This window comes from Halyomorpha halys, unplaced genomic scaffold (assembly GCF_000696795.3).
Source record: "Halyomorpha halys isolate HHAL.00 unplaced genomic scaffold, Hhal_1.1 Scaffold346.1, whole genome shotgun sequence".
Lineage (NCBI taxonomy): Eukaryota > Metazoa > Arthropoda > Insecta > Hemiptera > Pentatomidae > Halyomorpha > Halyomorpha halys.
The window spans coordinates 189,767-204,628 of NW_027106417.1; the positions used below are offsets into that span (position 1 = coordinate 189,767).

Below are 14,862 nucleotides of genomic sequence, written 5' to 3' on the forward strand. Positions count from 1 at the left end.
AAAAAAAAGTGACATATCCAGTTAAATAAATAAGTAGTTGTTAGCTATTAATAAATAAATAATTGTTAACTATTTTTTGTTCCTTTTTGACCGCATCCCTGACCATCTCATTTATATTTAGCATTAATGTTTACAAATGAAGAAAATCAGAAAATCATTTAAGTTAAGAACTACCAATTCATAAATTTATATTAAAAATCTTATTCGTACAGTTACGGTATAGTAATCAATTGTTAGTTTGTCATAAGCTTATAGTTTTCACTTAATGTTTGATTCCTTAATCAAATGAACACACAGAGTGAGCAAAATGTTTAATATTAAGGAAAAAACCATTACTACTTCTATCTCTTTATTTAATTTTTCTATATCCGTTCATTATCTTACTTATCCTTTGTTTCATATTTCCCTAGAGATTTATTTTGACTTTTAAAATTTTTTTATTTTTTTATTCATCTATCTGTTCTTCTCCTGCATATTGTACTAAAAAATATTTTAAAAAAAGATGAATTTAAAAGACAAGACAAATCAAACAAAAATTGAGGGAAGATATAAAATAGAGAACAAGTAAAATTGGACTAGGTAATGGACAGATGTCCAAAAATTAAATAAAGATATATAAGTAGTGAGGGTTTTTCCTTAAAAAGAAAACAAAGAATGCATAAAAATTTGAACCCTCAAATGCAAATTTAATATGATAACAAAATTCCACCAAAATGGACCATAAATTAACTGAATCAAATTATACCAATAAAGATAGGATCACCTAACTGTTTGAATAAGTAACGAGTTATAAATAAATCAGTAGAATGTTGGGATTATCTCAGTTCACCTCACAATTCATTGTAAAAAAATTTAAAATTGGATCAAGAGACATTAAAAAACATGGGTACAGAAAACGTCCAACATTGTCACAATTAAAGTCAGTGAATTGTACATTTTAATAATGTGAGAAGATGGTCGGGGGTGTGGTCAGCAAAAAATAAACAAAACTTATTTATTTGTGCTGACCTTTCGATCTCAATTTCAGGCCTTTATATGAGAACTAATGAAGATTCCATTAAAAGTGAGATTGCGTTAAAAGACTTTTAATGGAATCTTCGTTGAGTCCATGATGAAGGCTTGAAATTCAGGTTGAAACGTTGACACAAATAAATAAGTTTCTTTTATTTGTTTATTTTTGCAGACCAGACCCCTGAACATCTTCTACTCATATTAATATATGGTCAACTATACAATGCATTCTTTTAATAATGAGTGTAATAATTGTCATTTGGATTTATTCTTTTATTAATTTTTAGCTGACTTTTTTCTTTTTTGCTATTAGTCGTTAGGACCAGGAGAGTTCATGCTGAAATTAGGAGGTGCGCTATACATTCTTGGTATTACATTCTTTAAGTGTGATGGCAAGATACCATGCGCTCATGCTATTTGGCATCTGTTTGTTGCCGGTGCTGCTGTGAGTCATTACTTCGCCATCCTCAACCATCTCTACAGTTAACTGTATCCACTGTGATTATTTATTTCTTGGTTTATAGAAGCACTGGTACAAATTAGTTACTTTTAGATTTTAAAATAGGTTACTAAGAGATTCGAACAACCTTTATATTAGTTGTTTATTCCTAGATTTTCTTCCATATCATTCGAGTTAGTTGCATCTTCCTGAAGTTTTTTCAAGCTTCTTCCATTCTTAGCTAACGAATGCTATTAAGAACATAAACAGTATTTCTTTTGAATAATTAAAAATGTACGGTTGAATAAATGGTATTTAATACACATCTATGAAGTTGGGTTTTTGACATAGCTTCCATTAAACGTACTCAATGTAACTCATCCAGAAATCAAACGATGAGAGTAGATAGTATTTGCTTGAATATAAGGTGAATTCAGTTTCCAAATTTAATTTATAAATATCAAAAATAATGAAGCATGCTTAAATTAGGTACTATTTACTCCTCACTTATAGAGCTATAATTATAAAGTTTTAAAATTAGAACATGCCTTTTTGTTTCTGCTTAAACTTACCTAATTAGGTTAGTATTCTTAATTCTTATTTCTAAACATCATGTACATCAGAAATTCTCTTGTTATGATACCATGTAACCTTTATACCTTGTTCCTTGAAATTAATTATCATCTTGATTCTTAAAAGCTTCAAGATTGGTTCTCTTATTTTGTTAAATCAACCACTCATCTTGAGCTCCATACGGACCTTGACCTTCTCGATAAGCTTTTACCAGGTGCTGCAGTCTTGTGGTGCTAAAAACCTTGACCTATATTTGGGAAAATACTTCTTTGAAACAAGAAAGATGTTATTCTAATTAAAGATAAGCTTTTATAGGTCTCCCGTAAAAATTCTACATAGACCATAATTTGGCCCCAAATTTCCTATCATTAATCTAAATTAATGAAATATTAATAGCAAGTGATAAATATTATAAATTATAAAACAAGGTTGCATATTTTGTCATAAGTATTTTATTAGTAAACAAATCCACTTTTGCATATGTTCTGATCCCTTACATCACTCTACTAGTATTGGTGGGAATAATTAGTTCGACAAGTAGATCTAGTTATCTTTTTTGTCTACCCCTGATGACGGTCCAGAGATTGCCTTCTTGTATTAGAATGGACATGTTGAGACAATCCATTTCTCAGGACCGCTGAGAAATAAATATTAACTGCTCCAGATGGGAATTGAACCAACACTTTTTCACACCAGATACACAGAGACACTTGCCTCAAGATTACTTTAAAACATTTGATTTTTTTTTTTTAATTTGTCATTTGCTTAAACAGAAATATTTATTTATATATGGCCTACCACTTTGAATATTTATTGTTCAAATTTATTTATTGTATTATTGTTTAGCTCCTTGTTTGATTGTTATCTCTTATTTTTATTGAAAAGTTCTTTTTAACGTTACTTATGGTATATATATGTTACAGTGTGAGTTGATATTTCTGAAAATGTCAACATTCATTAGTCATGGTCGACTTACTGTGAGAAACTTAGTGTAAGTTGAATAGTCAAATTGAAAAACAAGTCACTTTCACTAATGAAGGTCGATGGTTACTCATCTATAAATGGGGAAATTGAAAAGATCTCATAGCAGTAATTGAGAATCTCTCTTTCATAATATAACAAATATATTCATTTTTTTTTTTTTGTTTTGGTTTGGTTAAAAACTACTGAACTCCAATTCTGTTGTTGGTATTATATCTTATTCTGACAAACCATCAACGGATTCCTTTTCAGTTGATATATGGCCTACAACTCAGTTTATGGTGCTGTTAATGATCTACAGTAACAGAAATATAGGTCTTTTACGGAAATAGCTAATAAATTTATCAGTATTTCTGAAAACATTGTTAATCATAACAGGGTTTGCAGAAAATAAAAATCACAAATAATGCTCAGTGGTGGTTAACCTTCACTAGTGGAAGCTGATTATCTCTAGCCATGGTTAACCTTACTTAGAGTATCCAACTTTTAAAGTGACATGTATAATGTATAATTCTTATAATAGCTTGATTCTCTTTGAAAGGAAAAATAAATCTGTATTATTTACACCAGTGGTTACCAACCAGGCTTCTGTGACCCTCTTCCAGGGGTAAATAATTTAAGAATGGATTATTTCAGGTCAACTCAATACAGTTTTGAATTTTTTCATCTAACATTTCCTTCAATTTTGCACAGGTTTTGTTTTTAGTATCCTCTTCTTTCTTTGCTTTTGCTGAAAAGACAATGTTTGACTCTCTATTTGTATTAAATGACATTATAGGGATTCTGCCATTTTCCTACTAGTACCAAAAAGGGTTCCGCCACCAAAAAAAGGTCGGAATCACTAGTTTGGACAGTCAGGTATCATATATTTGAAATGCTGTACTAAAAAGTCGATCCCTTTTAACTAATTTTTTTTTTTTTTTTTTTTTGTGGGGGGTATGGGATATATGATATATTTGTTTGGAATATAGTTATGTGAATTTTAATAAAAATAATTTTTATTGTTTCAAATTCTATTTTAACAGAAAAATCATTACTTGGTATTTCTTTAAACCAATGTCAATGGATTTAGTAAGTTTACTGATTTTGGTCTAATGCAAAGAACATTGGTGATAGTAAAAAATAGTTACCGTAAACAATGAATATAGTATATTTATGTACTTGTTGGCCTTTGAGATTTATTCCCTAACTGTATTTGGTAAATGTGATTTTAATATAACAAGTAATGAAGTATATTTTTGATATTTTTTTATTTGGGTCAATTTCCTTAATTTTTTAATTCAAATGTCATTTTTATGTGATAATTTCCTTGTAGAAATAATTTTAGAAATATTACTAATTTGAAGAGTGGTGTTAACCATGTTTCTTTGTTATACTTCATTTTTATGTTTGTAATTACTTTGAAATGTTCTCTCTATTATTCCAATATTAAGTGAACCTGATGAGATATTTTATTGACAAGATTTTCTTTTCTTTTGCTTGATCTATTGACATTAATGTCAGTACATCAAAGGTTCGAAATGAGATTCAGTGTTTGTTTTATCTCTATATTAATTATTTTTGTATTGTTTAAACGTCTAGATCTTGTCAATACTCTTGTAGGTGATAGCTTATTGATGCTAATATTTTGTTTTATCTTATAGTTCAATTTTACTAATTTGTTTTAAATTAGTAAATTATGCTAATAATTTATAAATTGTAAAAACCTTGTAGAGATTCGGAAATACATACATATGTTCCTCTTGATAGTGAAGTATTCACAATTAATGATCATTTCAGAAATGTATTAATCTATGCAATATTTGTAGTATTTTTTTCTGTCATGATTATATTGTAATATTTTGTATTCATAGGCTGGACTATCAAGACTAAATGATGTTAATAGTAAAGCAAAAAAAAAAAAAAAATGTTTTTATAACTGAATTGCAAGTAGTTTTAGTTGAGTAAATGTTTATAGTTATAAATATTTTAGTTAATTGGTTTTCCATTATTATAATTTGTGTTGAAATCAATGAGTTTTATAAGTTTGATAAAAGTTGTCTTGTTGATTACAAAATCATCAGCTTTCCATCACTAAAATGTTTTGTTTGTATAAAACTATATTAAGAAATGGAATCCAAAACTGAAATATCCTTTTATGGTACATATATAAAATATTTCTTTTTTTCTCTAATTGCTCTCTATCGTTCATTACACATCTGTATCAAAAACAAAAAGTTGTAGGTTTATTGGTAATTAATAAAAGTTGCTAATGTTTCCAACAACTCATCGAAATATTTATTTGGTCATTAACTATATAACACTCCACATATAACAATCATAAATACAATTGAATTATAAGGAGGTTTCACAACAGTGTTTCCAGGTTGTCAGTGTTGCCAGCTTCCTACAAATTCTTCTAAAGTTCAAAGAATATAGTTTCTTGTTATTTAGTCTGGTGGTCCACAGGCCACATTGGTCTGGAAAATGATACTACATGTGTGGTAATAACATTTTAATAGACTAAACTAGTGGTTCCAATAAAAAATTCTTTAAGGACACCTTCATCCAATTAGCAAGGACATCCTAAATCGATAAAAACCATAACATTTTAGTTGTAAAACTGAGTATGTCCCTGAACTTTCAGGAACAGTTTAGTTAAAATCTGGTGCAGTTTGCGTATCATACAACTTTCAGTTACCAATTAGAACAGATATTTCTAAATTTTTTGCTTTGGAAATATTTTCTCGTATTAATTTTCCAAATGAACCTTTCATTTGACAGTTTGACGAACTCAAATTTCAAGTTTTCAGGAAAGTACTTTTATTAATATTTCTTGTTGCTAAATATAAAGTTCATATTCTTAAACGTTTATTCAATGCTACATTGTCATAGAATCAATATTGAAAATATAAAGAATAATTGTATGGAGTTTGTTATTCTATAAACTGAATGACATGGGTGTATATAATATGAGTATAGGTTAAGTAAAATTAAAAAAGACTAATTATTCAATTACCATGGTGACATGAAATGAAATATTACGCATGTACCTGCTAGTTTTCAGGCCAACTCATGTTAAAACACATGTTTTATCTATGCATTTTTCTTTCTTCTCTATTAGCCTTTACAACGCTGTATAATATGTCTATAGTATTACTCTTATTACCAAAAAGTGTTTTCAACCTGGAAAAATTATTTTTACTTTTTTTGTCCTTAACTTAATTATTAATTACTTTAATAGTTTATATTTATCTCTTGTTCATTACTAATGAAAATTTGAATGGTTAATTATTTTAAACAAAAAAATTAAAGCTATTTTACAACTTAAGACCTGTCAGACCATTTCAATGAGGATACGACTTAACTGATATTAAAGATTATTTAATTGTACATTGATTATGAGTTTAATCAAAATCATTAAGGCCATTCTTTGAGAAAATAAAATGAAAATGTGAAAAATCAATTCAATGAAGTGAACCTTCGGTTCAGTTAATTTTATCAATAAGATAAAATTATATACTATATAATATATAAATACATTATATAGTATAATATATATTATATAAAAATAATATGGTAAAATAAGTACTTTAGCCATTTTGAAAATTCAGCATTTAAGTCCTACCAGACCATTTCAATGAGAATATAATCTAACTGATATTAAAGATCATTTAATTGTACATTGATACTTCGGTTCAGTTAATTTTATCAATAAGATATACCAGTTTTAAATATACACTTTCAGTTTTTTATGAATTTCTGTTTTTGAGCTACTAGGCTGTTCATACACAGACCATTTTGCAAGACTTGGTTATTTGGACTCAGAGGACATCAAAACATGTATATCCGTCGAAAACTGAAATTTCCCATGATCGCAACACTTCTCCTTGCAACTGAAGATTAATGACTTTAAAGTTGCAAAAATAGTTTTAGAATAAAAATGCTCTGGATGTTTTTGCAATTGGACTGAAGTACAACTTTATAGAATTCATTTTCTCAAAAAGCCTGAATGTAATAATCTTTAATATCAGTTAAGTCGTATCCTCATTGAAATGGTCTGACAGGTCTTAAGTTGTAAAATACCTTTAATTTTTTTGTTTAAATTAATTAACCATTTCACATTTTTATTAGTAATGAACAAGATATAAATATAAAATATTAAAGTTTATAATAATTAACTTAAGGAGATAGAAGAAAAAATATTTTTTCTAGGTTCAAAATACTGAAGAAGTTAATGGAGAACGAAGAAGAATGCATGAATGAAACATCTGTTCTAAAACAAGTTTGCCCATAAACTGTTGGGTGCATGTGCCAATCTGATGACATTTTATTTCATGTCCCCATAATAATTGAATAATTTTTTTTTTTAAATTTTACTTCACCTACATTCATATATATAATATATCTATACACTCATGTCTTTGTTTTTGCAACTTTAAACTTTGAAGCTACAAATCTGTATGTCATGGCCTGCCTTCATATTTCAAGTGAAAATGATGTATGTGTAAAGAGGTACTTATTGCAATCTATGGCTTGACAAATATTTTAATTTAATTTATTGTGTTATTTGCAAAAATAATTTCAAAATGATCCTACAGAGTCCGTGGATCACCTATAAGAAAATATTGGATTGAACAATTATAAAACTAAATTATCTTTTCATGTTTTACAATGATGAAATATTTCTTTACCCATTAGCTGGTAATTATTTTATGGATTTAAAGAAGTTTCTAAAGCTCTATAGAGTGTTCTTAAATATTTGATTTACACTAAACATTTTTCTGAAGTTATTAAATATAAAGAATGGTTTACATTACAATCCTTTATTGTATTACTATAACCATATTTCAGTATTCTAGATAGTTCTTTCAAGATTTTGAAAAATATAATGTACCATTCTCTACCTCTTGAATGTCTGGTTGCTGTATAAACTAATGTATATAATATTATTGATTGTTTTTCCATGTTACTCTTTACTCATGGTTGTGTAATATTATTATTTTTTTTCCATGACATTAAAAGTGTAAAAGTCTTATTATTGTGATTAAATTATCAATTTTTTATATTTATCCTTTTCTTTTTTCTTCATGTTCCTTCTTATTCTTAATCCAAGCAACATTTAAAAAAAAAATTTACTTATTTAATGCTTACATAATTATTGTTTTCAAAATCATCTATGTTTTACTTTTGTCTCAATTTTACATTTTTTTTTTTAAGTGTAAAAGTAACATAGTAGAAAAAAATTAAATGTCATTGTGAAAAGTTCAAATTCAAAACAAAAGGAGCCACCATTCCTATTATCAAAGTTAACAAACTTCTTTTTATACAAACTGTAAATAATAAATATTGGGGCATTTAATAACTATATGCTCCAATAATGACTATTTACGATAAAGAGAAATAAACATGTTCAGTTGTTCACTAAATGGTGGAATTGGATCATCAATTCAAATTAGTGTAAATATGTAATTAATTTCAATTTGTATATTTAATTTTAATATAAAAGGTTTGTTAAAGGGTAAATTGTTCTTATTAATTTTTTAATATTAAATGACATTGGATCAAATTCAAAAACTTTTTAAATTATGTTACTCTAATGGATGTTCGAAAACAGTGATGAATTATTGATGATGTTTTGTAAGCATTGATACTTTAATAAATAATAATAATAATAGGATTACTTCATTGTAATTTTTCTTGGTAGTTTACCAATTTTTGATATTTTGAATGATCTTGAACGATTATTTTAGTGTAATTATTGTGCAACTGAAACATCTAATTGGAAATGTAATTAAATTACTTCTGTAGTAATCCCTAACCAACTCTTGTCTCAAACTCTTCATTTCTTTTCCAATTCTTTCCTCAAACCTTAAACTGTTGCATAATTACTCTCATTGCCTATAGTAAACTTCCAAGGGTTTAGTTAGGTTTTAACAATTAAATTTAAACAGAAAACAATGGCCCTAATGCTCCTTGGATCCTTCCATGTTTCAGATTATTTTTTTCTGTAAACAGGATTTAACATTCAGAATTGAAGGTAACTTATTCATACTTTTGGGCAGAAACATAAACCATACAAGGAGGCAGATAATTTAAGGCCATGGAGGAAGAAAATGAAAAAACACACAATGTTAATGTTCTGTTAAAATAGGTTTGAAAATTTCTAAAATCATCAGCATACTCATGTTTCGGTATTCATCACACTTTTAATGACATATTCCAGTGATAGATTAAATAAGATAGGTAATAAAGAATTACCTTGTTTTAAACCCGACCTGACCTCGAATTTCTCAGAACAATGGTTACCAATTTGTACCTTATTAAACATTTGGGTCATACACATACGTACGAGATCATTGACTGTGTTGAACATTTCTAAAATTCTCATTTAGTGTTTCATACAATATAGCATAATAAATAGGTTTATTGAAGAATAAAGGACTATTTTGAAAAAATTTGGATTTTCTTTAATAATTATAATAGTAAATCTCGTACGGATGTGCATGACCCAAACGTTTAATAAGTTACAAATCGGTAATCATTGTTCTGTGAAATTTGAGGTTGTCGGGTTTAAAAGTGTAATGAATACCGAAAAGGATTTAACTTTGGGTGGTAAAATACCAGTTTTTGGGTATGCTGATGATTTGATATTATTAGGTAAGGACATGGAAACTATAGAACTAAATAAAACCGCGTTAATAAACTCTAATAAGGAACTGGATCTTGAAATAAACAAAATACATGGTTAGCAGTAGAAACGCTAGCAATTTCGGTGATATAGATATAGGAGGAAATAGGTTTGAACAGATAGATAGGTTTAAGTATTTAGGTAATTTACAAAACTATTATCTTTCCCACTGTTCTTTATGAGTGCGAGACGTGGCCTCTTACACTAAGGGATGAACAGTGTCTTACGATTTTAGAAAATAAAGTATTATGTAAAATATTTGGACAGAAGAAGGATGAATTAACTGGAGAATTTAGGAAACTACACAATGCTGAATTAAGGGAACTGTACCCGTTAAATATAATTCAGGTTATAACATTGCAGCATGTAAGGTTGTAGGACTTAGTAACGAGTGAATCCCAATAATGTTAATAAACACTGAACCAAGGGGCAGACCCAAACGTATATGGGAGGATTGCATTAAAACTGATTTAGTAGAATTGGATTTAGAGGGGCATCACTGGAAGAATGTACATAGAGAGCGATTGGTGGTATGGGCATCGAACCATCGGGTTTTATTATTATTATTAATTGTGTCTATTTACAAAGCTTTATTATTATTATTAATTGTGTCTATTTACAAAGCTTTATTATTATTATTAATTGTGTCTATTTACAATTATTAATTGTGTCTATTTACAAAGCATACAGAACTTTTTTCACTACCAAATATATGAAAATCTTGGAGCTGGCATCGAAAATTGTGGAAATGTAAATTTAATGATTACAGATAAAAGACAAAACAAGTAATATTATTTCATAACAAAGTAATATTATAATATTGTGTTACTAGAATTGAGTATTTTAGCTAAACAAAGTTAAAATTTCAATGTACAAAAGTGAAATAATTTTTGTTAAATATATGATTCTAAAGTTCAAATACATAACCATTTATGATTAATGAAGCATTATTTGATCATGATTATCAGCCAACAAGCATTAACCAGAATTCATCTTCAACATTCCCTTATTTATGCCAAAATTTAAAACTGTCTGTCCATTAGGACCTATTGCATGAAGATCAGCGCCATTCTCTATTAAGATTTTCAAAGTCAAGTAATTATTATTCAAAATAGCTTCATAGGCGGGTGTTTTTCCATCGATTGTTCTCGCATTAATATCGGCACCATATTGGAGGAGTTCTCCAACAATGTCTGCATGTCCCAGAGAGGCTGCTTTATGAAGTGGTGTTTCTTTGTTAACAGTTCTAGCGTCGACAGAAGCTCTATGGTTAAGAAGTACCTTTGCCACTTCCAAAGTGGTCACCCAATGGAGGGGTGTGGCATAGCTGTTGTCTCTACTGTTGGGCTCAGTTCCTCCTTGTAAAAGAAGTTGGACTGTAGTAGTATGACCTTTCCAGGCAGCAGCATGGAGAGCAGTGAAGCCAACCTTCCCAATACGCAACCTCAGATTAGCACCTAGTTCAATAAGTGTTTTTGCCATTTCATTATCCCCATTCCAAGAAGCAATGTATAACGCTGTGTTCCCTGCACTATCCCTCGCATCAATGTCTGCACCATGGCGGGAGAGAAATTTGACAACAGAAACCCTACCATTCAATGCTGCAACTTGTAGTGGCGTCAGATTGTAGCTGCCGCAATCCCTCTCATTAAGTGAAGCATCACCATTAACCAGCAGTTCAACCACTTCTAAATGGCCTGCACGGCTCGCTACATAAAGAGAGCTCATACAGTCCGGGTTCATTTCAGCATTTATCTCTGCATCGTTTTTGAGAAGTATTTCCACAACTTCTGCACGATTGTTGGCTGAAGCCAAATGTAATGGTGTTTCTTGATTTGATGTTTTAGCGTTTACATTGGCATTTTTCTGTACTAGAAATTCAACTATATCCTTATGTCCTTGAGATGCTGCGAAATGGAGTGGAGTCCAACTGTCATTTGTTAGGGCTTCAATGTCTGTACCCTTCGAAACTAATGCTTTGACAGCTTTTAATTCACCTTTAGAGGCAGATATGTGTAGGTTTGTATGCCCTGTTTCATTTTTAAACTTGACATTTTCGTCAAATGACATAAAAGCTGCATTTAAATCTCCAAAGCTATCCATAATCGGATTAATATTTATATCAGGAGTATCATACTCTAAATTTATCAAAATTTCAGAAAGTTCTTCATTCTCTATATTCTTAGCTTTAAGGGATAACATAAATTGTAAATGTGAGGATGCCCTTGAAACTTCACCTTTGCGTAGAAAAAGGTTTACAATTTCGGATAAAGAAATTACAAATGGTATATTGTTGTCCTGACAGAAAATTTCCCTCATGTTTAAATTTGTCAAAAAATTATTAATTTCATCTGACAATATATCATTAAGAATAGAACGAGGATTCCCACTATCACATTTCTCATCTACATTGGGTTTTTCTCTACAACTCTTTGATATACTCATTCTTTGTTCCCATTTGATATCCTCTATATACCTTACAACAGCTGCAACAACAGTGTTTTCTGCTGCAGCTAAAGGAGTGAAACCTAGGTCATTTTTACTGTCCAAGGAGGAGCCTAATTTTATCAGGAGTTTGGTCATTCTCAAATTACCCTTTGAAACAGCTATATGAAGTGGGAGATCTCCTGAAAGTGTTGTTTGATTGACTTTGGCTCCACCTCTGACAAGAAGGGCCACTGATTCTTCATCACCGGCTTCTACAGCTCTATGCAAAGGGGTGTAGCCATCATTGTCTTCAGCATTCGGCCCCGACCCTGCTTTCAAAAGAGCAGTAACAGCAGCTGGTCGATGCGACTGAGCAGCCAAATGAAGAATAGTTTCCCGTTTTGAACTCAATAAGTCAATTACTTTTCCGTGTTGAGATAAATTGTCAAGAGCCCCTTTTCTGATCAATAACTTCACAATGTCTATTCTATTTTTAGAAAATGCAGAGTTCAATAATGTTTCCAAGTGTTCTAAATGGATATCAAATTGTAAAATCCATTTGACCACTTCTATATTTCCTACTTCTGTGGCTGCTTCAAGAGCTGCCGCCTTGTCCACAATTAGTAGGATTTCCTTTAAAATAGGTGCTGGAATATTCATCATTCCTTTACCATCTAAATTCACCAAAGACTTAACCACCTGGAAACTTTTCTCTGAAGGAAATTTAATATTTTGCCTTATCCAATCATTTTCTTCTTCATCACCATCTGTTTTATAGACAACTTTGGCGAGTTCTGCTAAATATAATGATAAATTGATGTCTTCAGAATAAAGGGCATGTAGAATTTGAATTAAAATGTAGTCAGTAGTTCTCATGTTGGAAAATAACTGCGCGAAAGGAATTTTCGAATGGTGAGCTAAGAAGGAAGTCGCTGCCTGCGATTTCTCTCCGATGAATTTTTCATTATAAAAAATAAACTGATCGTAGGCAGCAAAGCCGTTCAGTAGCTGAGACCCTTCAGGTGTTTCTATAACAACCTCTTCTGGTGCCTGAAAATAATTTTTTAAAAGGTTAGAAACATTGCTTATAGTACAAAACCTAAATTTACTTTTCCCATTTGTCTTATAGGTATTATACATATATAGTATGATTAATGGACAACTTTGTAACAATATTGTTGCATATGGGATCAGGGCTGGAAGTCAATTTTAGCAAAGGGGCAAGCTTAATTTTCCTGCCCCTTATTCACTCTCTTTTGCCTCACTTCTCCTCTCATCCAATTAAAGTCAACAGTATTATAGAATTATTTTAAAAAAATAATAAATCTTTTATTTTTCCTTTTGGTTAAAAATTCAAACACAACAGTGCTTGATTTATTTATTTTTGTCTTAGATGTTTTGAGAATACTTTGCTCCCCTCTTCAGTAATAAGTTCTTCCAGTAGTTTTATGAAATCAGTTCATTGCATTTCTAATTGTTTAATAGAAAAAGGCAAATGAATAGATAATTCCCAATAATGATAAAATATATATATTTTATTAAAAAACATATATTCCTATTTACATTCAGCCTGGGTAACTCCAAATCGAGTTCTTCCCCCACTTGTGGAGGGAAGAGCAGGACTCCGGACTTTACGGCTCTTCCCTCTCAACCGTGTTACTGGTATTAAAAGCCAGTGGAGGATGAGTAAGGGCGTCAACCACAGATGCTCAGAACTTCAGTGAAGAATCTGGCCATTGCCAGAACTCTAATATAATTATTTATAATAGGTCTCTGGGCCACTGTCATTTCAAACTTCTTGTGGAATGTGGTGAATTTGGATTTAATAAGGTCTAATACAAATGGGATATTAAGTAGGGTATTATTGCTGACATAGTTAGGAGCATCTAGGACTATTGTTCGAAGGACTTTGGACTGAAAGGATTGAACGCGTTTGATGTTAGAGTTTTTAGCTGTCTCCCTCAGTTCTAATCCATAAGTCTAAATAGGTTTTATTATTGTTTCGTAAGGCAGAAATTTGTTGTCTACTGAAAGCTGTGATTTTCTACCTAGCAGTCCATCTAATGATAAAATATTAGGTTAGTTAGTAGAATTGTGTTAAAAAACTCATTTATTTATTTGACTTTTGTCTTTTAAACGATTAGAAATTTAGTCAAATGATTATGAACTATTATAGAAAAACTCATTTTAAAAATATTGTTAAATTATAGATGCTGAAGAGGGAGACGCAGTGTCTCCGAAACGTCCAAGACACAAATAAATAAACTCTGTTGTGTTTTAAGTTCTTAATTAAAGGCAAAGTAAAAAAACTGTAATATAGATAGTCAAATATAACAATATATTTGGTAAACGTATTTCAAACTATATAGTACCTACCATATCTGTTCAATCGCTTACCAGAAGAACTAATAAGTAAATCAACCACAGGGAAAACTAATAAAGAAATATTTGACTGGGTACTTTCTTACTTCTAATATTCCTAACTGATTTTGATTCACCAAGTGACCAAATCAGCCTATATTTTTTCTTAACTCAACATAATTATTCATTATATTACGATTAGAATTAGCTATATATGTGTGCGCTTAGTTATAGATATTATTTATTTAGATATTACTGATCCTTTATTTTATTGCATTCTGTATCATCTTGTTTTATTCTCATTGTTATATTAATTCAATAACTGTAAATTTTCAACATTATTATTCATTTCAAAGTTCTTTCAGTTGTTTTTATTATCATTACTTTTATTTAATTTTTT

At 29.8% G+C, this 14,862-nt stretch overlaps 2 protein-coding genes and 1 long non-coding RNA gene across 3 annotated transcripts in view; 1 reads left to right on the forward strand and 2 right to left on the reverse strand.

The window, feature by feature from the left end:
* LOC106681545 (monocyte to macrophage differentiation factor 2) overlaps positions 1 to 3,941 on the forward strand; it is a 14,469-nt gene extending 10,528 nt beyond the window's left edge. The window contains exon 6 of the mRNA XM_014421896.3: positions 1,325 to 3,941. Coding sequence (XP_014277382.1) covers positions 1,325 to 1,498 — 174 coding nt within the window. The 3' untranslated portion in view covers positions 1,499 to 3,941. The remainder of the gene's footprint in view (positions 1 to 1,324) is intronic.
* LOC136795147 (uncharacterized) overlaps positions 1 to 14,862 on the reverse strand; it is a 60,264-nt gene that overhangs the window by 7,972 nt on the left and 37,430 nt on the right. The gene's annotated exons all lie outside the window — the stretch shown is intronic.
* Positions 10,445 to 14,862, reverse strand: part of LOC106681543 (serine/threonine-protein phosphatase 6 regulatory ankyrin repeat subunit B) — a gene marked incomplete at its 5' end in the record, with an annotated part of 23,121 nt that continues 18,703 nt past the window's right edge. Inside the window, 2 exon segments of the mRNA XM_067044784.1 lie at positions 10,445 to 13,151; positions 14,499 to 14,506. Coding sequence (XP_066900885.1) covers positions 10,653 to 13,151; positions 14,499 to 14,506 — 2,507 coding nt within the window.